We start from the raw sequence: 25997 nt of genomic DNA on the forward strand, positions 1-25997 counted from the left end.
AAAATCAGCATCTGTCTTGATCATCATACTTAATTACCATCATCCACCCGTCTTCAATGATAAGAGAACGTCAGAAGGGGTTGGATCTGGGTTGCGGATCGAGGTCTGCCTGCTATGGATGTGTGCAGTGACATTCAGAGGCTTGGAATTTGTTTTCATAACGATACTACAAAGATGTAGTTGCTACAATCATACCAAGCAGTGACATGTTACAACGATGAAGAAAGATAATCCTTGGAACCCGAAAATAAATAATTAAAGAACTTAACAACATTATATCGTATTGGGTGTTAAACTGGACTTGTCAGATTTTATTTTCCATCAGATCTAGTATTATAAGCTAAAAAATAAAATGTTCACTAGGTAGAGATGCAATAGCAAAATGAAATAAAAACATTCAACGATATATCATAAAATATAGATATAGCCAACTTGAACAAACATAACAAACATCGTACACGCGAAGACTGCAGCGAATATCCCAATACTACACTCCTAGGAAAAATAGAATATCTCTATGACAATACAATGACTTATAAATATTATGAATATCGCATGTCGTCTTGTTACATTGCTATCACCTGAGGATAAATAAAAGGGCAACAAATTATGCAGAAAAGTCAAACAAAGATTGATGAGGCAGATCTACCTTATTATATCTAGCGACATAGAAGCACAGTACTGACCACATATACTAAAATCCATTCTCAACGCAGAAAAAAGAATTATTTCAAGCAGAGATACATAATCAACACAAAATAGTGGTAGTTTTCCATGTGAAAAACATATAATGTCTGCTGTGCTGGGTAATAAAATAAAATATGTTGGATTCTATCTTTAGTGGCCACAAAAGGCCAAGCAAACTGAGTTTCATGGTAGTTATTGGCAGGCCAGGTTGCCATTGTTTATAATTTTTCATTACATTCAATGATATGAATTCAGTATGTAACTCAAGGTCCAACCATTTGTTTACCATAGATAAACTGAAAAAATACATCGTTTGAACTTTTAAACCTGTGATATACATTGTACCTATGTAGTATATGAACATTTGATAAGCATCATATGATATCTTATGAAACGGACCGTGGGAATGAGGAAATCTAGTTACATAAGTGGTGTTCATGAATTTCTGTTAGATAAAATATGAAGATATACTGGTAGGTACCACACATGGTATAAGTATGGTCCATTCATTTATCGCCACCATTAAGTACACACTTAATTAAAGATCCTAAACAATTTTCATTCTATTTACAATATCCATACTGCTCATCTTTTTGAATTAGTTATTGTATACATTAAATCTAACTACAATTTTCCGATTATATGTAAAAGAAGTATTTAAATAGACAGCTCCCAATCTCTAATATGGTTTATTTTCTGCAAAGGTCCAATCTTCAAATTCTTCATTTTGAAAGAGATAAATTAGACGTTATGTGATCTTTCCTTTTGAGGATTAATCATTGTTTGAACATTTGCATAAAATAAACTATTGTAATTTAGACTATCTATTTAATTACTACATTGTTATTACTATTATTATTAGTATTATTATACCACCAAAGACGAGAATACATTTTTGAGACAGCTGTCGTTAATCATCAGTATGCACAGGTTCACTGAACACTTAATTCATGGTTCGCGAAACCTGAACTGATATTTGCAAAGCGACATCCCCAAATCATTTAACCACCACAGCCCCCACATCCTCCACAGCCGCCACATGAACCACATCCACCGCAGGAACCACATCCACCACAGCCACCACAGCCTCCACAACCACCGCAGCCCCCACACCCACCAACATCCGTCGAAACACAACCACAACAGCCTCCAGCACCGAGTGAATGCTTTATGTATGCATTCGACGGTATGTCGACAAAAAAACCCATCGCACAGAATAACATCAAATCATTATTGTTTATGCTTTGGACTGGTTTCGATGACGACGAAGCACCTGGACTTGACTGGCTGCGGGGCTGTTGAGCCGGTCGCGGCTGCAGAAGAATATGTAACATCGAGACTGAGAATGACAAGCAAAGATTTTGCATAATATCATTTGTGTGGTTGATGGTAATTTGACCTTCTTTACACCTTACTGTGGTGTCCGCGATTTTGTACTGTGTATTGTTGTTTATGTGTATTTCTTTCTTCTGAATCTTTTTCGTTCGGAGATTAAGGAATTTCACCTCAAGATATCCGGAATTTCCAGGTACTCCTGGAACACCTCTTACTCCTGGGTTACCTTTAGATCCAGCTATACCTACAAAAACACACATCTAAACTGTAAATAATAATTGAATCATATCTATTACTACAAAAAATATAGAATAGATGCAAGTCTTTAAACCTGGTGTCTACAATTCAAATTATTCTGGTGAAATTTCACCATGGCTAATTGACGATTTTGAATCAGTTTTCACAATTTTTTCTATGAACAAACAAACTATGCTACAGTATTAATGAAGCCTTGACGGAAAATCTATGATTGAACATTAAGGGGCAATTATGTGCAGGATAATTTACTACAAACTACATATTTCAGCATCTTCATTGAGTCTCTGATTACACTACAACCCCTCCACAAACCTGGAGTTCCCGGAACACCTTTTCTGAAACCAAGCCACTGTCCGCTAACTATTCCCCAGTCACCGTCGTTGTCCTTGATCAACAATGCTCGTTCTCCAATATTAAAATCCAATGTCAAACATTTGCTTTCACTCTTTTCCTTTAAGAAAAGTCGTATTCATCTTATTATGTACAAATATTTGTTACATAAATAAACTACTTTATATACAAAAAGAAGTCCTGAAGAATAAACAACTATAAAGATATAGCAATGATAATACTGTACTGTACTACTTATTGCAGTCAAGATGAGGTCCAATTCGGTTAAAACTAACCAATATTTGCTTTGGCCAAGGAAGCTGGTCTGTGCCGATTAGATGAGCAACAGAAGTCATCTTATCTTTGTAGAACACTTGTACAGCTGACATCATCAGAGGAATAGAGTGTATAACGCGGGCAGTAAACAGGAGTTCATTAGCATGGTTATATAACCTATAAGTAGAAAACCCATAACTATTTACATCACATTTTCAATAAAGCTTACGATTGAATCTAAAGCATTAAGGTTTACTATAATGAGTGCAACAACTGAGTGCAACAACTAAAATGGTTTATTTGAACATTCTTTTTCTACAGGTTATGAAACATCCAAAAACATTTGCCGAGACTGCACTTAAAACACACAGCGCATACCGTAAACTGTAGAAAATATTGCTGCAGCTTCGGCGAGAACCAAAACAAATACTGGTAACTGCAGAAATATCAACGTGAAAGTTCTCAAAAATCTCTCATATATTAGGTGATAAAGTATGTTTTGTAGAACATAAATCCTTGCCTAGTTAATTATATAATATATCAAATATTTGAACACCAAAACTATGAGATGCATAAAGGCCAGAGTCGTGTGTTCTTTTATTTTACAGTTTGCGAAAGGAGCTCTTCTAAGATATTGTAAAGACATGATCAAGTACCAGGATTTTTTCTCTATATTGGCCAATGATTGATATCAATCGTCCCTCCATTACTCTTGACTCATTCATTGATTTATTGGGGATGTCTGCACAGATGTAATTAATGATACAAGTAACATACACAGTAACGTAGAATATCTTAACCATCGAGGTTATACAACAATAGCGACGATGTAGCAAAACTCTCTAGTAGGTTCACACATTGATGAAATATTCAACAGCCAGACTAATTGAACTCTTTCCAATTAATGAACTTACCTGTGAGAGGCGACGACGCAAGTGTTTTGAGTACCCTCTGGTAAATGTCCCAGTGGTATCGGTCCCCACAACTGCTCGATGTGTTCAGGCATTGTGCATGTTTCAAAAGTACCTGGTGTTAGAAACAGGAGACACGGGCCCGGTTTCGGCGGCTCGATCGAAGCCGTTAAACTGATCGTACCTATCTGATTTGAAGTACCGCTCAAACTGGACAGCGTGTATGTGCTAGTGAGAGTCTGGCCCTGCACGGGAGTCTTCTCAACAACTGGCTGAAGCGAAAGCATGTGCTGAGCGATGATATCATTTGCGCTGCAGCACATGAATCCGCGTCGATCAACAAACTCGAAACACAAATCCGTATATTTCCCGCTATCGAATAGAAACCTTGCCAAACCTTCCCCGCCATTCTTAATCCAGTAATTCGGTGGGCCTTTCAAGTTGATGATCTTACTTTTGCCATGTTTCTCCGAATACAGCGAAACAACAAGTGAAAATTTGTCCAGATTGAGGATCATATTACCGAGTTCTAGACGCTGAATCATAACGTACGCTTGTTTGCTGAAAACAGCGATGACCTGCTCCGGGGATAACGTCGCGAGTTTACCGTTTGGCGGGTCACCGCGATACATTGCGCCGCACAAGGCGAACTCTTCGTTGAACACCTCCTTCCACAGTTTACGCGTGACATCATCGCACCGACTTAACTTTGAATCCGGCGACCGTTCATTGACCGAATCATCGTGGTTCAGCATCTGATTCAAGATCGCGATGGTGTCCGACTTGTAGGCCAACGGATGCAATTGGTGCGCATGCCAGATCAAGTCGAAATCATAACACGGCACGAGAAATCGCTCAGGATTACACTGCTTCAAGTACAAATACTTCTTATACCTCAACAATGCATTTTTCAGGAAGCTTTCGTCAGTGTAGTGAGGCAGAGACACCTGATAATAGAACAACTTCTGTCTCAATGCTGCGTCCAATAGTTTGTAACTGATTTTCGATTCAGCGTTCGGAATATCACCGTTTGTCACAGGTTTTACGTTACTTTCGTCGTTACTGCCAGCAGTACTGTTTTCAGTCGATTTACCATCGATATCGACTTCAAAAGGTTCCGTCGCTGAAGAATAATGGCTCTCCCAAACGCTTTTTGCTCGTTTTAATGCCGTCAGATGATCAGATTTAGACAACAGCTTATGATTGACTACTTTACCGACGATGGCTTCACAGTCCTTTTCATAATACAGCGGTGCTAACATATGTACATGCCAAAGCCAGTGGATATCAATAGGTGGCACTAGTGTCTCTTTACTTTCAGCAACCAATGGCAGCCAGAGTTTTTCATATCGGCGCAGCGCATTGTGCAGAATTGGCCCGGGTTTGTACAATAATGGATGTTCATTGACAGAATGTAGGAAATTCAGTTGCAGCAATGCAGCTTCTATGAGATCCACGCTTATGTGGATATCTTTCGCATTGAACATTCCGCTGGGTGCCATGTTGTCACTGTCACAGTTGTTGTCTAAACCATTCTAAACCTGAAAAATAGATTAATTTCCTTATATTAACACAATACATACACACCCAGTTCCACAATCACATATGACTCTAGTTCCACAGACCTAAATAAAATTGGACTCAAGGGAATAAAACAAAACATAACCAAAAAGTCATATTCTACAGTTATGTAAACCTATGAACATTGACTATGACTGTAACAGACAGTGAGTACCGGAGGGAGCTAACCTACCTCCACTTTTTACCTGTGTTCTTATTATACCCTTCTCAGCAAATAGGAAACCAATGTTTCGCAGTAATTACATACATATAGAAGCTCACCGAGTAATAGCTTTGCACCACTCAGCTGCCAATACAAATAGACCAGACTTGCAGCACTAGTATCTAAATGGCTAACCATTAAGAAGCTGCAACATCTATCGAACCATATCAAATCATTAATTGGCCTGGGTGCCTTGTCATATTAGATTCTGTATAATTCAGGTCCAGTTCTCACTCCTGCTATGTTTGTTTCTTATTGGAAGGAAATTCATAAGTAATAAATCAAGGAAATTTAGTTCATACTTGCGAAATACCTGGAAACCCTGTAATTTTTCTCAACTAATGAACTACCCATTCCACAGGTTCATGCAGATACCTATCAGCATGCAAAAAACCATCAGTAACCACTGAGTTAGATCATTATGATATAGAAAAATACATGTATTTTTGATGATATAGATGAGGTATAATAATCATAATGTCCATGCCAAAATGTCTAGACAAGTGAATACCACGAACAATCAATCAAATATGATTTTCATCGACACAAAAGTGCCGGAAGGCTCTGGCGATGCAGAGCCTTTCATCAAAAGCAATTAGGATCACATTCCTATAAGGCGGTGTCATAACAGTGTAGAAAAACGATGGTGAACAACAGTTGCATCAAATCGACCACTGACAACTAAAACAAGATGATCTGCATGAACGGCTACAGCCGACGCGTGATGAAATCTCGTTGATAAACACTAATGGATTTAGACTGGTGGTCGGTGTCCTTGTCTTCGAGAGACTCGCCGCAAGAAAGCGCTTAAGCATTTGATCGGCAGCGGGTATGCGACTACACGTTCTTCGGCGCCCAAATATTGATACAAGACCATCATACACCTGCTTAATCGAGCAGAAAATAGCAGATACACAACTACGATTTATACCTTATTCATTCCTTGATAAGCAAAGACCTCACATGAATCATGCCAAAGGTTAAGATATCCTAACCTGTAGAATCATATTAGAAGTATCCAGTTCGCTTGTCATTATTTTGATCTAGGCCTATATACCTCCTAGATCATTCTTTAATGACGATTATAAATCATCTCTCGGCTTCCTTGTTTACCTGTCATCAACAACTCCTGGACCTCTGCAGGTCTCGCAGAAGAACTGGTGACACAAGTCGTATTTTCGAGAAATTGCTGAACCCTCTCCTCCTAGGTCGACGTGTTTGGCAGTGACACTTAAGCCGTGTTCAGATCGACTTTATGACGCAAATCGACTGACAGCGACTAGCTTTCCGGCGACTACTAGCGAACATCGCTGATCCTAGTTGATCTGAGTCTAGCTATGATTGTCATAATGACTTGTAATATGATCGGCGTCTGAACTTGAAAATGTTCTACTTCTATGACACGACGGAACTGGGTGCAGTTCGTCGTTGACGGTGTGCACGTCTTTACTACAGGTTGCCGACTGCTTCAAGCCGATCACAGCGAATCAATGATGCAAATTCCCGCAACAGGTCAATTTGTTTTCGAATATTTTGTCAAAATAAGAGATTGGTATATAACAATAGTATATTTTATGTCGTCTTGTAATTCATAGAGATCTGAAATAGCGCTGATCATTTGGAACTTAAGACGACAATTTAGCCAAATGATTGTACCCAGGTGGTGGTGCTGGTCAAGACCAGGGGTCCTTCAAAAATCAACATGGCTCAACATTTGGGTGGCGCCATTTTGAATCATTTCCCGATGACGACGCCATGAATCAGTCGATGTGAGCGGTCAGTCGTAACACAGATAGCGAGTCATCTGCGATAAGGCCCAGGGATATCGCTGAATTCAATCCCAGTGCAATGCTATGATAGCAGTCGACAGATGAGTCGCGTGGCCAGGGCCAGGACCAGGTCGATCTAAGCCTGGCTTTAAACAAGGTGAAAAGCTTACTAAAGAGTTCAAGAATGATACATATCAAACAAAACTAGCAATATGAATGCCAATAACAGCAGTAATACCGCCTCCTCTCCAATCAATATAGAACATGAGAGGACTATCACAAAGAGACATAAATCATCCATGCAAAAAGGAAAATCCATCCTGAATTCAAACTACGAAAGCCTGAAGCCTATCTGCACTTTGATAAAAAACAATCTCAATTGGAAACAATGCAGACAGAGCATGTTTATTGCATTGCGTATAGGTGATAAGTCAGTCGCCTGGGACAATTTAATGGTAGCGCAGATCATTTGTGACACACACAGTGCCTAATTCCTCGAGCTGGACGCTAATTTCCCAGTAGTTTACATTAAATAATCACAGCTTATATAAGTTATCAGCCCGTGTGATGTGCATTAGTTCCATCAATGAAATTAAAGGCTTACTATAAATCAAAAATTATATGCATATACCAATGATATGCTTCTATCGAATGAGAATTAATTGCGGTCTAGCAATGTAATGACAAAGAGATTTGATTGCATTTGTTAAAAATTAACATACTGCTAATTTCATTCATATAGCCCGTTAAATCATCAACGAAGCTTTTTTCAGCATCATGCAAAAACTGAAGAGAAAGATTCCGTGAAGAAGTCCACTTGTCAAAAAATGAAATCAATAAGGTTTAATCATAAGAGTCAGCGACGAAGACTTACCGCAAACTATAGACCTCATCAGTCAACATCCATCGGCAGCTGTATCTCTAGCATGAATCTCACAATTCCATCGTAGTACGGATGAAATTCAATAAATGCGTTGCAACAGCTACAATTGAGCCAGTTACCATGACAACCGGATGAGAAATCTAATGGTATAACAAGCGAGAACCTGCTAAAGAACATGCCAGTCGACAGCTACTTTTTACTAACCGCAGCCGTTTGCGGACTGCAATGTCGCACCGTAGCCAGCTTTCATTAAATTCCTTCGTAACGGCACCTACATGATCTCACGCTGTTTTACATAGCTATCGATGGAAAAAATTTCCTCAGAGCTTGTTACCGAAACAACCGAGCAAATAACTGCCAGCAAAAATCATCATCGGCTATGCTCGCAACGAAGTAAGAGTTTCATATCTAGTGGATAGCGATCCGAGTGAGTGAAAGTAAATAAGCCAGCACTGGGATGAATATAGTAGTAGACCTCTTTAATATTAGAAGAGCAAAGTTCCATCATCCGATCCCACCCAAAGATGTAGCAGAGTACTCGTCGTATATTTTCATAAAAAGCAAATTTCCCAAGTAAATCTGTAATATCGAGACTCGTATGGAATGGAAACATGAGAATTTGAGGTAAATGTTCCACAATTGTGCGCTTAGCGAATCATACAGCAATTTAGATGGATCACATCTAGGATTATTATTCAATTTACTCTTGATTGAGTTCGTGAATTTGGGCCTAACCGTTAACATAATAATAGGATACCTATTCTATGAATTGACCCTATGAATTCTAGGCTATAGGCCTATGCCTTAGTACTGCATTTGGCATTAACAACAGATTTTGAATGATATTGCTTTAAGTAACCAGAGGTAACATAGCAAATTAACCCTAAACTAGAATTTAGCCATGCTCATGGTCCTAGCAAACACTAAAGAGATAAGAAGCCTAACCACATCTGATAGGTAGGCTACCCAGCGTTATAAAATGGCAGCTCTTTGAACAAAGAGACTAAAAGAACATTATAGGCTAGCTGTTACAGTGACAGTAAATATTTTAACAATTCAACCAAAAACTAACAAACTTTTTATGGATTGGAGTGAGTTTTTTGAAGATTTGATTACTGGCAGGCCTTCTAAAAATCAGAATATCAGTTGATTTTAACTAAATATAGGCCTGCTTGATTAATGATACTGGGGAAAATAGCTTCGGAGATATCAAATGTGAATAGATGCTTTCAAAAAATTTCTTGAAAGAATACAATCTAAAGATCTTTTAGGAAAAGTTTCCCAGTTTAAGTTAGTACAGTTGTGTCTTATAAAACAGCAGGGCTTTAAAAAATATCAAGTCATTAATTTGATAAGGTCTAAAAAACGACAAACGTATTGCTTGGGTGAAAAGAGATTAGACTGGCCCCTAAAAAGTTCATGCCGATGAATGTGAATAATTTGACAATTTGCGAGGATTTAATAGTGAATACAGAAATGTTTACAAATTTGGAATTGCATCACTTGCAGTAGGCACAGGGGTTCGTATCAAAATTGTATAGTAGGCCTACTATATAAAATAACTACAGTTATTCTATATACCGGTATAGGCCTACTATAGACATTGGATTAACAGATAATCGTTTTTACATTACCTACAACTTTGATACGAGCCCCTGTGGCAGTAGAAAAATTCCAAAAATTGCATTGTGATTAGTTGTGGGGCATTTTAGTGGATAGTAGGCCATCGCTGGGTTTGGCGAGTATTGATGGTTCACATTATATTCTTTTCATTAATTACCCTGCATCTGTTGAAATGAGATCAATTTAAATCAGGATGAATTTCATCCAATCATGACAAGTGAAGATGAATAACAAGGCTAGAGAGCATCGTGTAGTTGAAGTTTGAGCCGAAGCCGAAGGGGGAACAGCAACGTCCAACTGAATGAAAATTAAACTACGCAATTGAATATCGAGTGAACTTGAACTGTCTCATATTCACTTTCACCTACGGCATCTACTACTCTTCTACGTCTACAAGATCTATACGCCATGGCTACTTACCAATCAAAGTTAGTGATTTAAAATCTCATCACACCGGATCCAAATACTGCGGAGGTTGAGGGTACGCGTGCGGTAACACAGACATGTAGTAAACACTATGAGCGCGCGACGTGTGGACGCGGATATTTAAAAAGCGGGTTTTCCCGGAATTTACTTCCGCATTTCGGTAACGTTAATATAATAGTTTTTTGTCGTGATAATTAATTGTGGCTACTCATTGTGTGAATCTGAAATTCTCCATTGCTTTATTATTTCTTTGTTGATACGGGTACTTTTTTCTGCAAGACCTGTAGACCTTAAGTACTCTTGATAAGGTTCATCATGTTCATGTTGATTTTGAATGATTAATCAGGTATCCCACTAGTCAGTAACCTGACTGTGGTTTAGTTTCACGATCGGATATTTTCCCCATCCGATTATAAAAAGCTTACCACCAACGATTAGGAAACTAACTACCACCACAGGGGCCTGACACAAAAAGTGTTTGACCATAATTATATAAAAAACATTTTTTCTTATAAAGTACTATGAAAATTTTTTTTTACCTAGGATGCTGGGACAACGTACAACTTTTTATGTCAGGCCTCCGTGGCTGGGCCAACCATTGATCTGTGGGTACATTATCAATTGTGTAAAGTTCCTGACTGGTGGTGTGTATCTCCACTACTGTAATTAAGTTGCTTCTCTTTCGTACCGTTGTACAAATGTTTTATCCTATGTAAAATTATTTTATGAAGCAATACATTTAAAGTTTAAGGTCAAGTTCAAGTTAAACTTTTCATCAAAGATGGAAAGGTTACCGACACTCGATATTTTGGCCGCGGCTACTGATACAGTAATACGAAGTGGGATGCATTTTAGAACTCCAATGCTCAAAGAAGCCCAAGATATGTTTGGTCTCAAGGACGATATTCATTTGTATTTAAAACTTGAGAATATGCAAAACACAGGCAAGAACGAAAGTAAAGTTATAAAAACAATACAGTTCTCAACTGATAGATTTAATTCCTGACAGAAATGATATATTTTCTTAGGCTCATTTAAGATACGTGGAATTGCAAATCAACTTGCAAATTTGCCACCATCTATTGGTACTAAAGAGAATAAACTGATTTCGATGTCAGCTGGAAATTATGGCAAATCATTTGCATATGCTACTGAAAAGCATGGCCTCGCTGGAGTTATTCTGATGCCAGTTTCAGCACCTGATAATCGTGCTACTGTCATTGAGGTACTATTGATATCCTGTGCCTATCCTTCGTTTCTAATAGCTATGGGCACGTTAAATTTGAGTGTTTTTCTTTTTCAAGAGTTATGGCGTTAAAGTAGAGAGGTATCCAACAGCACAATTACAGAGTAAAATTGATGAATATGTGAAATCTGAAGGCATGTTTTTCTGTCATTCATTTGATGATCCATATTTGATCCACGGACACTCAAGGTAGGTCTAGATTCAAGAAATATTCAGCCAGCAAACAATAACCCAAAATCTCTTGTCATTAAGAATGATCTACTGGGGCCAGTTGCTCAAAAGTTGCTTAGAGTTAACCAGTGGATAGTTGACATAGTGACAATTTAAAGTTCATTGTTACTATGGTATTTATCTGCCGGTTATCTTTAACCAACTTTTGAGCAACCAGCCCCTGGTGCTGATATATCTAGCAGCACCTGTACTAGCAACAGTAGCGCGTCATGTAGATTTTGACAAACTTTGCTGTTTTATAAGTTTAGGGTTTGAGATTTTGGAAGATTGTCCCGACCCAGATGTAGTAGTTATATGCTGTGGAGGAGGAGGTCTTCTTGCTGGAACCGCTGCTGCTATACGTCTAAGTGGTAATACTAAATGTCGCATATATGGTGTAGAACCTGAAGGAGGTATGCTGTAATTATCAATATCGAAGATTTCTTGATTTCTAATTTTCCAGTTAAGGAAATTAGTGTCAAATGATGACATGATTTCATCATTTCAAAACTGTTGTTCAATCATTTTTAAACTCTTCTTGTGCATGTATTTTAGCTGCTTCAATGTATAAAAGCTTTAAAGAAGGGAAAGCTGTGGGTCTTCCTACAGCCAGCTCTGTAGCTAGTGGTCTGGCACCCCCGTATGCAGGTCAGTAGAATCATTCGCCTTGAATTAGAGCCCTCCCTTCTCATACCGGTAACTATTTCAAATTGAACTAATCTATTATTCTATTCTAGGTAAACTGGCTTACCATTATTGCAAGAACTACATTGATGATATAATTCTGGTCTCAGATGAAGAGATCCTGCGTACAATGCTAAGACTCTATAGTCGTGGTTTAGTCGTTGAAGCATCGGGTTGTGCCGCATTCACAGCATTATTTGAACGCAAGATACCAAATGGATTTGGCAAGAAAATAGTGATTGTAGTAACTGGTGGTAATGTTACAGCTGAAGAAATGTACCAGCACAAAATCAATATAAAAGGATGATGTCTTTGTATTCCAAAGTTTGGACTCAGGTTGTCTTACAGAGTCAAGGTGCTACGAATTTATATACCGTACATGTATTCTAATTTTTTACTACTTACAAAATAAATCAATTTTAAATGGCATTTCATGTTTTATTAACTATTCTCGATACGATTCTTCAGCGGCTATGAGACTTACCATGTATTGTTCCAAGAGATAGATACCATCGAGAGAAAACAAACCTAGTCATAGCAATGGAAATAACCTGATGTTTTTTTATTGTAACAAGAAGCATTCATTAATGAGCACCAAATACAAAATTCAACTAATTATATTATATACACTGACAATGATCACAGAAATGAAGAGGATAAAAACTAGGAGCACATATGCTGTGGTTCAGCACAAAAACAAATTTATATTCAGGATTTACAAAATTTCTCATGATCAGTCCATCACTTTAATCATGAAGACCAAAAAGAACAAGGCCTCATTTCAAAATAGATTTTAATGCACATATGTTTACTTTAAACTACATTTAAGTGAATTTGATCATTGCACTAAAACCATGAAAGTACTTTGGAGAGGGACTCTACACAAAATTCTGTATTTCTGACAATCGACAGCCTAACAATGAATACGGCAGGACCCAACAATTTCTTATACTAAATTTTCAGTCCCTTCTGGTATGAAATAACCTCGACCTCAGCTAATGCAGCAGACCATGTCCCCTGAAGTCATCAAAACTTCTCCCTCCAACAATGCATTCACAACAGCTTTAGCGATATAACTTGTAGTTCCACCTTGTGCATTCGGTCGTGTATTGAAAAACGTGTTCATATTGTCCTCTTTTTCATTACCGGTTTGTGTACTACGATCCCTTTGAAACTGATCAAATGCCTCCCGAATCATCTGTAAAATCGTTTAACCAAGTCCACATAAAAACAGAAATCACTACATCAACTAATTGGTACCATATTTGCATTTCATGATTGTTACCTTATCCACATCAACCGTTTTTGAGAATTCGACCTCTTGGTTTCGATCAAGAATTGTGGCAACCACCATAAATGTCTACAAAATATAAGTACACACATGGTATAGGGGTTAATCCGAGAAAAATGAGAAAAACCATGAGAATTAAGAAGGAAAGTTCACCTCCACAACGATTTGTCGATAGGCTGGATCAGCTATCTTGCTCAACATTTGTTCAACTAGTAACATGAAGTTCAACTCGTACAGTGTCATGTCCGACAAAGTTGGTTGCTGGAAAATAAATCATGAAATTTAAGACAAAAAATCACGACCTGAATCATACCAGAAGACGAGAAAAAAAATTTCAAATTTTCACCTGTGGCAGGTGATATCCAGCAACTTTAATGCCACCGGGAGTTCTTTCTAAAATCAACCAAACTTTATCATAGAAGTCTTTGGGGACGCGATTCAAGGCACCATCCAACTGCCTTCTCCACAGAGGTGATCTATAAAAATTGACAATACCTTATAATTCATTGATAGATCACCAATTCAATAGTTAATCTAATTAAAGAATTTAGTCGCAACTGTTGAAATTTAACAAAAGAAATGATCATAACATTGAGTTAAGTATTCTTTATAGGTTACATACTTTTTACCTCATTTACAAGATAATTTCACAATTAAACCTATTTCTTAGTTTCTTCTTAATAATTATTTCCAATTGAAATACATCTCAAAGCAATAAGTATACCAGAATGTGACAATGCCGACCGCGACAATCCATTGAAGCTTCTTTAAAGCTTCCCAATATTACTGGATTCTGTCTATGGACCGGACAGGCGATGGACAAAAAAGTGAACGCAACAGCTCTCTGGGGCTACGTCCCTAATAAGGAAGACACCACTATTCGAAAATTGAGAAAATTGGCAGTTATGCATCTGATGTTGCAGATCTTTATCAGTAGCAGACTTATCTTATGCACTGTACTACTTTACGGCACTGGCAGATTATATAAAATTCTCCGAAACCACAGTAATTATCAAATCCGAGACTACAAATGAATACTGACAGAATTGGCAGCATTAGAACACCACACACTGATCAGTCCATAGACAATAGTAATCAATCACCAAACTTTGAAATGGAAGTAACCAAACTATAACCTGGATCCAGTTTTGAGTTAAATTTGACTCATGAGTTAAAAGGCGCTTTTACGAAATTGAATCTGATTCGGTTTAGCTAAATCCGATTCGATGTCGGGAAACTAAAGGATTAGTAAATCAAATCGTTTTTCGTAAATGAGTCCAATCAATTTATCAATTTAAAGGTCGCGATTCGAAAGAAAATGGGCGTCAACGGTGACCGAATTATTGATAGATGATGGTCTGCGATAGATGTCTTTAGCCCGCGGTTAAAGAGGACGCTATGTTGGATTTCGCTGACTAAATCGCCAGTCGATTTAATAGATCAATTTACTAAACAGCATCCATAAACGAGTTGATTTACCAAATCCGATTCACTAAAACCGCGTGCTGTAAAAGTGAAACTTAAATCGATTTACAAAGATTTAGTTTCGTAAAAAGCGCCTAAAATGTTGAAGATGAACTGATTTTAACTCACAATTGTGGAACCGGGCCAAGGTGGTTAAGGTGTTGATTGAGCCAGTAGTCTCATATGGAGGCTATTGGCAAGAATGAGAAATTTGGTCAGTGTGTGAGTTGAGCCATAATATATAGTTGAGTTGAGGCATTATATGTGCAGGAGTATTATATAATAAGTATGCAAACATAACAGAAATAATTGAAAATAAATTATGTCAAATTTGTATCAAAAGCATTCAGGATATGATAATTTCAGGTTGGTTAAACCAATTAAGCGGTTAGTATAAATAAATATGGCTTGCCTTTGCTGGCAGTGGCTGTGGGAAAAATACAACATACATGAGGTAAATAAATATCAATGGCTGCAATAAATATAAATGGCTGCAAGACAATCAAAAACGTTAATCAAATAAAATATCAACAGCAATAATGCTTGAATGAATAATGGTCTACTAATTGTGTAGAATACAAAATTGCTATGTTTAAGTTAATGATTAGTTATTCGTTATTAGTATCAACTAACTACATGCTTTTAATTAAAACAGTTTATTGAAACATGCTCAGTAAAGATGCTTCTACTGATGGAGTACTATGTAGTTAGCTATTAGGCACATAGTATATGAATACACAAGAATACATACACGCACCTCATACCAGTAATATGAGTACTAAATTATTGTTTATGGCTCATTTGACTTCAATATGGAATGGATGCTCAGTTCCACAAAGCGGATTTGAGTTAAATGTGACCCTAGATTTCAAATACCAATAATTGAGAATGAACTATATTAACTATAGAGTTAAATCTAACTCACGAGTAGAACTGAGGCCGGTAACACGCGTCATTTTTCAAACAATACCTGTAATCAAGATCGAGATCTAACTTGGTTAATACACTGTGCAGTAACTGTTTTAAACCACTAGGGGAAAGTGCATATATATCGCTCTCATCTTCCCCGCTAAATCTCAATTCCAACTTCATTGCTTGAACTATCCACCTGTAACGACAATTAATATAAAACTCATCATTAGAATATGCACAAGTTATGTGAAACTGAAACTGGGGGTCCAGGAACACCCCTCGCATGAATTGTTGACAATCTGACAATTTCAATATTCAACCGACTGTGGTGAGCAAATATAGAAATAAACGATCTTGAAACTCACCACAATTTCATAGAACTTGTCATGATCTACACTTAAAAATTGATCTTGGTTACAAAAAATGCCCCTAGTGGATAAACATGGAAAATCAAATAATTGATTAGTCTTCAAAGTTTCCTTAAACACTTCAAAAATGAGTAAAAACTGCTGATTTCAGCAAACAACAGCCACCACTTGACCATCTAGATTCTGATTGGGCCAGTTTTTGGGCTGCAGATGTGTCTAGGGTAAGCGTCTTCAAATCTTCCCAAAATAACTGGATTCTGGCTGAGGATGGATGGATGAAAAATGAATGCAAAAGCCCGCTGGGAGTGAAGTCCCAAGTGGGCTAAGAAATAATTTTCAAGAAATGAAAATAATTTCGCAAACAAAAATTCTTGGTCAGGGCATTTTTCTAACCAAGTTTTGTCTAATACTTACCCCACTCGTACTTTAAGGATGCCCTCAAAAAGCTCTGGACAAACTGCGAACAGACGCCCAATGTAGAGGATCATTTCTTGTTGCATAACAGCCTGGTAAATATCGTGCGGAAAAACCTTTGAGTACAAGATACTTTTCACATCACTCGGTGACAAAGGTTTATCAACCACTTCTTCTTCTTGTCCAAAAACACCCAGAGTAACCTAGAAAATCAACTTGTAGGTTACTGATTTGTAGCCTTGTTTTGTACCTACCGGTACCATATTGTAAAAACAGTAGAAATATTCAGTCAGGGTTTATATCGTTGTAACAACAAACATACCTGGCGTCCACGGACTAAAATTGCCGACAGCGATGGAGCCAAACTATCAACGATCTTGTTCAGTAAGCTGGAGCAAAATCTGACCACAGACCTACGGGTGGAAAATACATCAGCGCATGATAGTAGACTGACACATATGTAAAATGTGATGACAAGATTACCCAAGACTCAAGAAATGCATTCTATTTTATCCATTAAAATGGTAGTACAAAACTATTTTCTATACCAATGTTGATGAATTCCAGCCTTTCTTGCCAGCATATTTATGTGTTCTTCGACGGTCGCGTCTTCAAACCAGAATTTGCTACCTTCTCTTTTCATCAGCAAATGTAATATGATACTCTGTAGGTAGAATGTGTCAGCCGAATGCCAGGTAGCGATCAAATCCCAGGTCGGTTTATGCTCCAGCTCCTAATCATTGATGAATACAGAGAATGAGAGTGGCTTCTGATAGAATATATAAGAAGATTCAAGTAGATTCATGCAAAAATATTGAGTAAAACTGATCGAGCAAAACCATATTTATGAAAAGATTTTTTCTTATAAAATACACTCATACAGGTACTTATCATACAATGGACAAGAATTTAAATGTGTTATCTTCGCAAATATGAGAACTTTTTTGCATATCCTTATATAAGCTACAGCAAGAGTTTTTCACAAAACAAAATCATGACAAGCTAATGATTACATGTACAGCTGTCTTAAAACCTCAACAAACCAGTAATCCTGATCAGATTCAAGAAACGGGATCAACTTATTACGAAAACATACTAGAGTATCAGCTAAGAATATAATATGTGCATATTCTAGTCTACGCGCTACAACTACAAGAAAGACACAGTGCAAAAATCACACAATCTGAAAAATCACTATTGTGTATATGATGAATAACAGAATCCACAATAGCTACGCTAAGTACATATAGAGTGAAACACACACAAACCAATAAAAAGTCACAAAAGTTTGTGCATGCTTACGAAGATCTATGATCACATAATAATCACAGCAAGTCAGTAGTGATGTAACAATTCAATATATTACGTACAAGATACATTCCAAATACCAAATTAGTAAAGAAGGTTTATCACTCACCGAGAGGACAGTGTCTGTCCTTAGCTTTTGTGAGTATGCAAGGAACAACTGTTTCTATTTTCAAAAGATTACTAGTAACATTTTATGACAGGAATTCGAAATTTGAAGCAATGCATTGAAGATATACACAGCCCAAGGTTCATGCAATTTGGCAAGTTCAATTCATTTAAATTCTATGCTCAAATCTTCAGCCAAAAGCATATACATGTGTATATACAATTACAAAGGCGATCTTGTTATTTCAATTCCATCATTTGTTCATTTGATACAATTAATGACAAATCATAGAAACGGCATTGCAAAACTGAAATTAAGTACGATGATAGAACAATGGTTAGTCTTTAAAAAAGTGTCTGACTATACCAATGATTCAAAAATAATACAGCCTAAATCTATGAGATATCTTCGATACAAAGTTATTCTATATAGATATATCACAGCAAATACCTGTTGATCTACAACTGCATTTTCTTCTTCATAGTTCAATATCGAAGGAATGTCAACCAGACTTTTGTAATTCAACCCGGCCTCGATTTCTACAACTGGTTGAAACTGGCTGTTAGCGCCAATGTGCCCGGTGAAAAAGTCAAGATGTTCCATACAAGCTGATGAAATCATATTCTGAAAAAATACCTAGCTCGATTACTCTACGTACAGGAACATACATATGTATCTAATCAAAATGAACATTTCCAAGGATCAAGTAACACAAAGGATCAAACAAGCCATAGCTGACAACAGTTCTCAGGCTCAGGCTCGAATTCATCGTCACTGAGGCAACACCGAAACTCCCTTGTGCTAGTTCCCATTGAATTTGGGATATGTTGTATAGGCCTATAGGACCAATAGCTAAATTTCTTGCAAGACAACTTATAGAATTTCGACCCTGTTCCTCAGTTATGACGTATGAACAAAGTTTTTAGTGCCTAGTTGTGCTAGGTAACAAACTGGGCCCATTCTTTGCACTGCTAGACCCCCATAATAACATTGTACCCAAGTTTCATTATCAAGGTTGACCTACTATCAATGAAGCTAAGTCACTGAAACACACACACAGCACAAAAATAAGGGTCATGAAATAGAAGCCCGAGAACCAATGTTTATCATATATATGAATTCTTAAATTCTCGAAGGCATGTGCTCTGATGATTAATTGATTACCTGAAGACGACCAACTCGCACTTTAATACCACCGACAGAACCGCGCTTCATCTCAGCCAATAAATCAATGAATTCCCTCCATTGAGGACCTCTAAAACCATAAAAAGATTAATGGTAATTCTATTCATAATATATATTGATAATCAAGTTTTAATCATAAAACACCGGCTAACTTTCGACGATTAAAGATCAATTGGACCAGTTTAATCTAAAGGATCACTAGACAAACAGCGATGAGATTGCACAACACGCTATTACATAGAAGCAAATTGAGCACATGTGTAAACTACTGCCATGTATCAACAGATTGTCAAAACAACAACAGAACAGTTACTATCACAGACATCAGAACTAAAAAATGTCATTTTGAAAGTAGTTTTCATAAAGAGATTTTTCCAATATCTTGAAGATAGTTATAAAATGACATCCTATGCAAATTGTCACTGGAGACAAATTAGGCTCTAATATGAAACTTACAAGTTTTCTCGACTAGGAAACATCAAATGTCTGTAAAACATTCACATATCTAGTTTAAACATTGTTCTCTATAAATCACTGCTAAAACCATCTTTCAGCCAAAAAATGTGTTATTCAATACAGTGCATGTGACCTATTGTACATGAAATACGTTTCTGCATAGTATTCAAATTGTACACCACTTAAGACTAACCTAATACTGTCTTCTCGAATTAGCATACAAAACGTCGGACGTCCCGATAGTTTCCATTGTTTAGACAGAAATGCTAAATCACTCTAGAAACCAGTTAAGATAAGACATGATTAGTTTCATGATTACATCCATTTCTGTGCATCAAATACAGATCCATGAGAATATCATTGAAATATATATCACCTTTAATTCATCAATGACTAGTGGCATATCTTGAGACAAATAGAAATCGTTCAGCTCAAACAACAGAGGGTAACATAATACAGTCGTGTTGTAGATACGATAAAACTGAAATACATATAATAGTATTAAAAACTTGGGATAAAAGGATTTTTTCCTTTTTTTGGACAGTTATCTCACATACTTTTGAGGTGCCAAGTTGCCCAATTGGTCTGCGAGGTCTTCCAGTTAAGCCTAGTTTTCTATTAATGCCCATGAATTCAAAAACTTTCATCAGAGTATTTGGCGACCAGATTTTCACCGGCTCGACCTGGTGAGGTGTTTGCGTTTGAATACCGTATGTTCCTAACAACTGTTGCAGACGAACGCTCTCAGCAATCAATACAATCTGAACACTCATGTCCTGAGCAGCTGACTATGCAACAAATTAAAAACAAAAACAAATATATGGATATGTTTCTAAAGTCATTATGAGTAACAATTTATCGACACAGATGGACTATATTTTGAGAAGTGCTTTTGGTCACTGACCTGAAAACAAGAGTACCGAACATTTGGTCTCGGTCGATTTCCAGCTGGTAGAAATCGTCTGATCGGATCGACCTCACCAATATATAACAACTGGTTATCTATTGAACAAATAACATGTCGCATATTCAAATACATTGAAACAGTTCGTGTAATTGTTTTACATATAAAACCAGGGACAAACTACTTACACAATAATTGAGATATGATAAAAAGAGCCTGTCCCCACAGAAATAGACCATCTTGACTCGGCAATCTTTCTTGACTGCCCGGATTAGCCTTTTCAGCTTCGATTGATTCCTTAGGCACGTAGTAATACTTAGGTAACACGAATCCATCGTTTGTTTTTTGAAGGAGTGACTTAACTTTGTTCTGATAATGATCCATATCAGCAGAAGACCCAAAATAACAACCTACAAGCATTCACTATAAATTTAAGAGTTTCATAGATTTTAAGGGAGTTTTAGGAGCAAATTTGCATTTTATTATACTGTAGTAGTCAAATTTTGATTCTAGGGCAAGTTTGTTCCAATTCTTCCATGAAAATGGTAGGCGTAGTTGAATTTAGTCACAATTCAGATAGATATGAAGAATAAGTTAACGGCTGTTCACGAGCTTACTTTCAATCAGTAGAAAGACATCAAACAAAGGCCATTCACATTCAATACCATCAAACGTCTAGAAAGTAGTTTGAAAACATGAATTTCTCATCTGCATTCTGTCAACTACAAACACAACCGATTGTTACATGTAATACCTTGATTTCAGCTGGCCGATAGTATTTCCTGTTTTTGTCTTCTAGGACTGTCTTGTAACCGTCTCGAAGAAAGCGCTTTAAGCTGTATTTACCGTTGAGTTTACGTTTTAACTTATCTAACGTTCTGTTACGTAGCTTTTTCTCATGCAGAGCAAATGCCGGCCAACTCAACACCGGTATCAATGACGCATCCGTGTTCTGTCAATGATAAAATCAATAGATCATAGTCAGCTCATTTTCATATCTAAATATATTGTCAGTTACACACTAGATGGAGTTATATCATATTTACTTTAAACGCGAAAAAAATTCAGGTACAATCCAGGGGACAAGAATAAACCGATTCAACTTACCTTCGATGCAGACTCTCTGGGCAGTAAAGTCTCAAAAATAGTACGATTACGATTATGCGCATCTACATCTACATAAATTACTGACCAGGCAGCTCCAACACTGCCGAACACATTGAAACCATTGATTGATTCTAGTGCTGCTTTTGCCATACCTATTGAACTAAACAAATATGTAAAATAGATAAAATATACCCGTTAATATCAAAACCTTACTGATCAGAAATAAAAGGCGTTATAATAAATTTGGTATTACTATGGTATTTTCATTGAATTCGGGTGTGATTTGGGATATTTGTTCTCAGAAGAATGTTGGCGTTAAGTGAACACTGCCATTAAAAAGGAAGGCGTTACTATGTACTTCGAAATGCTGGTCAGTGTAGACAATACTATTCTAACTAAATCCATGAAATCAAGTACATTAGTCTTTTTATACAGCAAACCTACCTAGCATGTAATTCAACCGATCCATTATTATATTTGTTTCCTCGTTCCCACATGCCATAGTCTGGAGTTCGGTATGCTCTTTCTAGATAAAATACTAGGTTCTGTATAAAATTCACTTCATCCGTAGTGAATATGATCTGAAATTGAATTGATACATGCATATACATTCTGCAACTATTTTTCTTATTCATACAGAACCTTCACAATAATAGGGTTTCCAGTGGTAAGGCCAGTGTAAAAAGGAGTACTTATAGGGACTTTTTAGGCAATTTTCCACCCAAAAGAAGGGACTTTTTGATTCGGAAAGAAGGACTTTGCTGTAAAATGCGGTCCCAGAAGGGAGCATTTTCACAATGCCTTCACTGGGATACTAGTCATTAAGATCAGTCATACATTGTAGGATAATTCCATAGCCTAACACTTTCCTGTAGGCCTATACTCAATCTTACTGACAATTGAATTACCAGGCCTGAGTAATAAAACACTTTGACAATCGAATTCACGACAAAATTGCGCGCAAAAAAATACATAAAATCAAATTTGGAAGGACTTTTTTATCAAAAGGAAGGACTTACAGTCAAAAAAGACAAAGTTTTTCCAAAAGAAGGACAAAGAAAGACTTGGGAATGACCGCTGGACTATATTTGCAAGCAATATATAGGCCTACCTGTAAACTGGACTCGATCATTTCAACGAGAAACAGAATAAATAATGCTACAGCATCAATCTGCAGGTGTTCACCTTCGTCGTCTTTCGATAAAGCATCACCTGTTACCATGTCAAATTTACAATGTAACGCGTTCTTCGGCGATTGATTCTGTTTAAATCTTTCTACCTGTTAAAAGTAAAGAACAAACAACTTTTCCAATCACTGAAATTATACTAAAAAACCATTTCTCTATCTCGGAAAATGAATAAATTTGGTCAGACTAATTTTTATAAACTACCAGTAAAGTTATCAGCATTATTGTTGAATGATGAATATCTTCAGATTGCATCACAAAATTCAATGTGTAGGCCTAACATAGCTCAGTTTCGGAAAATGAAGACATTATCTTTTTTCACCTTTTCAGATTGCTTCATCCAAGCCATCAGAATTCCACGCATGCATTTTATTGTGCATTGAGCCAATTCGAATGTACGCCCTTTATCATTGTCAACTTTTCTGTAAAATGCAAACAGAATAATGAGACTATGCCTATGCATAATGCTAGAAATCATTCCTTTTCAAATCAATTCTGATCTTCAAGCACTGTATCTTTCTTAGCAATGGAAGAATACGAATAAAACTGACCTGTAACTAAGCGACAGAGACCAGATAGCAGCAGCGCAATAGAGACTATCCCGTATATGAGCTACCTTACATTCTTCAGGGCTGTTCGTTTGAGGAAAAAGACCAGTAGTCGGACTTTGGTACTCGAGCAAGTTCTTGCGCACTAAAAAACGAAATGGGAAAATATTCTTTCACAAGATTCTTAAGAAAACAATGCAGTTGAGGATAAAATTTTACTTTATAAACGCGTTTATAACGACAGTCTTTTTGACAGATAATTCAGCATCGTTATATTTGACAATTGCATGAAATTTCCCTAATCACAGTAGGCTAATTGAAAATTTTGTTAGAAAAATATGGGGTTGTGGATTTATCAAGGGTTAGGCCATCCTCCCTCTGCAAGGACTCGAACCTGATGGCATCGCTACACTCTGCCACGGCACGAACCCCTGCATCAGTAGACCGGGTGCGCAGGTACATGCGCAGCTTTCCGAACGAAAACTGGCGGCACCAATCAGATTGCTCGTTGTATAATCGTTGAGGCAAATTTCAAGGAAGAACTATAAATGGGAAAACCCGGGCTAAAATAAAACGGGATTTCTGATTGGCTAAAAATCACATCATCTGAACTGCGCATGTATCTGCGCACACGGTCGATTATGGCAGGGTTTCATGCCGTGGCAATCTCGATGTCATCAGGTTCGAATCCCTGCCGGGGGAGGATGGGGTTAGGCCTAGGCCAACATAAAAAAGGATAGCGGAATCTAATGTAAAACTCCTTGACACCCCTCCTGTTTTAGGTACGCCCATGGGCCTGAACCCAAATATATTTGACGAGTGTCTTGCGCTAGGTTCTTAAAAGTGTGACTGATCTGGATCTGGATGGACTCAGTCAGTGACACTGACAGCTAATAAATGTGATTTTTTAGAAGCCAACGTCAAGGCCTACCTAATTTGTAATAATCTTCTAAACTTTGACAGCGATATTTAAAATCAAGACCCTCTGCATCGAGGAGGACATCAATTCGGTTTCTGGGTCGATCCATAATAAAAGTAGTTGATAAACACTAGAATAACATGGTTAAACATTTCATGACCGTGTTAAAAGTAGTGGGGGACAAATTCATTATTTTATGGTATAGGCTACTACGGGTTAGTCAGTGGTGTACCAGAACACCGTTTCAAGATGGCGGCTATGTAGAGGGCGCCATGGGACAATACAGTGAGAACAGGACATTACCACCGCATACAACACGGGCCGAAAGCATCCGTAGCAATACTGGTATCAGTGGTATCGGGGTATCAGTAGTATCACCGGTCTCGGAGAGGATCGGACAGTATCGCTGGTATCAGTGGTATCGTGGAATCACTAGTATCACCGGTCTCGGAGAGGATCGGACAGTATCACTGGTAACAGTGGTATCGGGGTAGCAGTAGTATCACCGGTCTCGGAGAGGATCGGACAGTATCACTGGTTTCAGTGGTATCGGGGTAGCAGTAGTATCACCGGTCTCGGAGAGGATCGGACAGTATCACTGGTAACAGTGGTATCGGGGTAGCAGTAGTATCACCGGTCTCGGAGAGGATCGGGCAGTATCACTGGTAACAGTGGTATCGGGGTAGCAGTAGTATCACCGGTCTCCGAGAGGATCGGGCAGTATCACTGGTATCAGTGGTATCGGGGTAGCAGTAGTATCACCGGTCTCGGAGAGGATCGGACAGTATCACTGGTAACAGTGGTATCGGGGTAGCAGTAGTATCACCGGTCTCCAGAAGGATCGGGCAGTATCACTGGTAACAGTGGTATCGGGGTAGCAGTAGTATCACCGGTCTCCAGAAGGATCGGGCAGTATCACTGGTATCAGTGGTATCGGGGTAGCAGTAGTATCACCGGTCTCGGAGAGGATCGGGCAGTATCACTGGTAACAGTGGTATCGGGGTAGCAGTAGTATCACCGGTCTCCTGAAGGATCGGACAGTATCACTGGTATCAGTGGTATCGGGGTAGCAGTAGTATCACCGGTCTCCGAGAGGATCGGACAGTATCACTGGTAACAGTGGTATCGGGGTATCAATAGTACCACCGGTCTCCAGAAGGATCGGACAGTATCACTGGTATCAGTGGTATCGGGGTAGCAGTAGTATCACCGGTCTCGGAGAGGATCGGACAGTATCACTGGTAACAGTGGTATCGGGGTAGCAGTAGTATCATCGGTCTCCTGAAGGATCGGGCAGTATCACTGGTATCAGCGGTATTGGGGTAGCAGTAGTATCACCGGTCTCCAGAAGGATCGGACAGTATCACTGGTAACAGTGGTATCGGGGTAGCAGTAGTATCACCGGTC

General features: G+C 37.9%; 3 protein-coding genes across 10 annotated transcripts; 1 reads left to right on the top strand and 2 right to left on the bottom strand.

Annotated features, from left to right (window-relative positions):
• Positions 1 to 290: 290 nt before the first annotated feature.
• On the bottom strand, positions 291 to 10372 carry LOC141901471 (uncharacterized). The gene is made up of 5 exons (XM_074788724.1): positions 10276 to 10372; positions 3801 to 5338; positions 2907 to 3063; positions 2593 to 2731; positions 291 to 2266 (listed from the first exon to the last, which is right to left on the bottom strand). The coding sequence occupies exons 2-5, from the start codon at positions 5297 to 5299 to the stop codon at positions 1689 to 1691; spliced, it is 2373 nt and encodes a 790-aa protein (XP_074644825.1). The 5' UTR covers positions 5300 to 5338; positions 10276 to 10372; the 3' UTR covers positions 291 to 1688.
• LOC141901472 (L-threonine dehydratase catabolic TdcB-like) lies at positions 10152 to 12850 on the top strand. Of its 7 annotated transcripts, XM_074788729.1 has the most exons (8): positions 10612 to 10627; positions 10825 to 10925; positions 11027 to 11225; positions 11310 to 11506; positions 11586 to 11716; positions 12002 to 12150; positions 12293 to 12385; positions 12475 to 12850. In XM_074788729.1, the coding sequence occupies exons 3-8, from the start codon at positions 11063 to 11065 to the stop codon at positions 12726 to 12728; spliced, it is 987 nt and encodes a 328-aa protein (XP_074644830.1). In that variant the 5' UTR covers positions 10612 to 10627; positions 10825 to 10925; positions 11027 to 11062; the 3' UTR covers positions 12729 to 12850. The 7 variants fall into 7 exon arrangements, with proteins under 7 accessions (XP_074644828.1, XP_074644832.1, XP_074644827.1 ...); XM_074788727.1 differs by lacking the exons at positions 10612 to 10627; positions 10825 to 10925 and adding an exon at positions 10152 to 10441; XM_074788731.1 differs by lacking the exons at positions 10612 to 10627; positions 10825 to 10925 and adding an exon at positions 10465 to 10543.
• Positions 12851 to 12983: 133 nt separating this feature from the next.
• LOC141901373 (phosphorylase b kinase regulatory subunit beta-like) lies at positions 12984 to 24822 on the bottom strand. Of its 2 annotated transcripts, XM_074788574.1 has the most exons (25): positions 24603 to 24822; positions 23675 to 23816; positions 23446 to 23545; positions 23048 to 23215; positions 22381 to 22517; positions 21937 to 22096; positions 21584 to 21781; positions 21447 to 21504; positions 21018 to 21239; positions 20830 to 20927; positions 20483 to 20713; positions 20302 to 20406; positions 20119 to 20201; positions 19449 to 19539; positions 18735 to 18908; positions 18288 to 18341; positions 17419 to 17603; positions 17193 to 17283; positions 16871 to 17073; positions 16147 to 16284; positions 15589 to 15603; positions 14059 to 14188; positions 13866 to 13973; positions 13707 to 13781; positions 12984 to 13619 (listed from the first exon to the last, which is right to left on the bottom strand). In XM_074788574.1, the coding sequence occupies exons 1-25, from the start codon at positions 24697 to 24699 to the stop codon at positions 13413 to 13415; spliced, it is 3270 nt and encodes a 1089-aa protein (XP_074644675.1). In that variant the 5' UTR covers positions 24700 to 24822; the 3' UTR covers positions 12984 to 13412. The 2 variants fall into 2 exon arrangements, with proteins under 2 accessions (XP_074644675.1, XP_074644676.1); XM_074788575.1 differs by lacking the exon at positions 15589 to 15603.
• Between the last annotated feature and the right edge of the window lie 1175 nt (positions 24823 to 25997).

This window comes from Tubulanus polymorphus, chromosome 3, assembly GCF_964204645.1.
Source record: "Tubulanus polymorphus chromosome 3, tnTubPoly1.2, whole genome shotgun sequence".
In the NCBI taxonomy this organism is placed as follows: domain Eukaryota; kingdom Metazoa; phylum Nemertea; class Palaeonemertea; order Tubulaniformes; family Tubulanidae; genus Tubulanus; species Tubulanus polymorphus.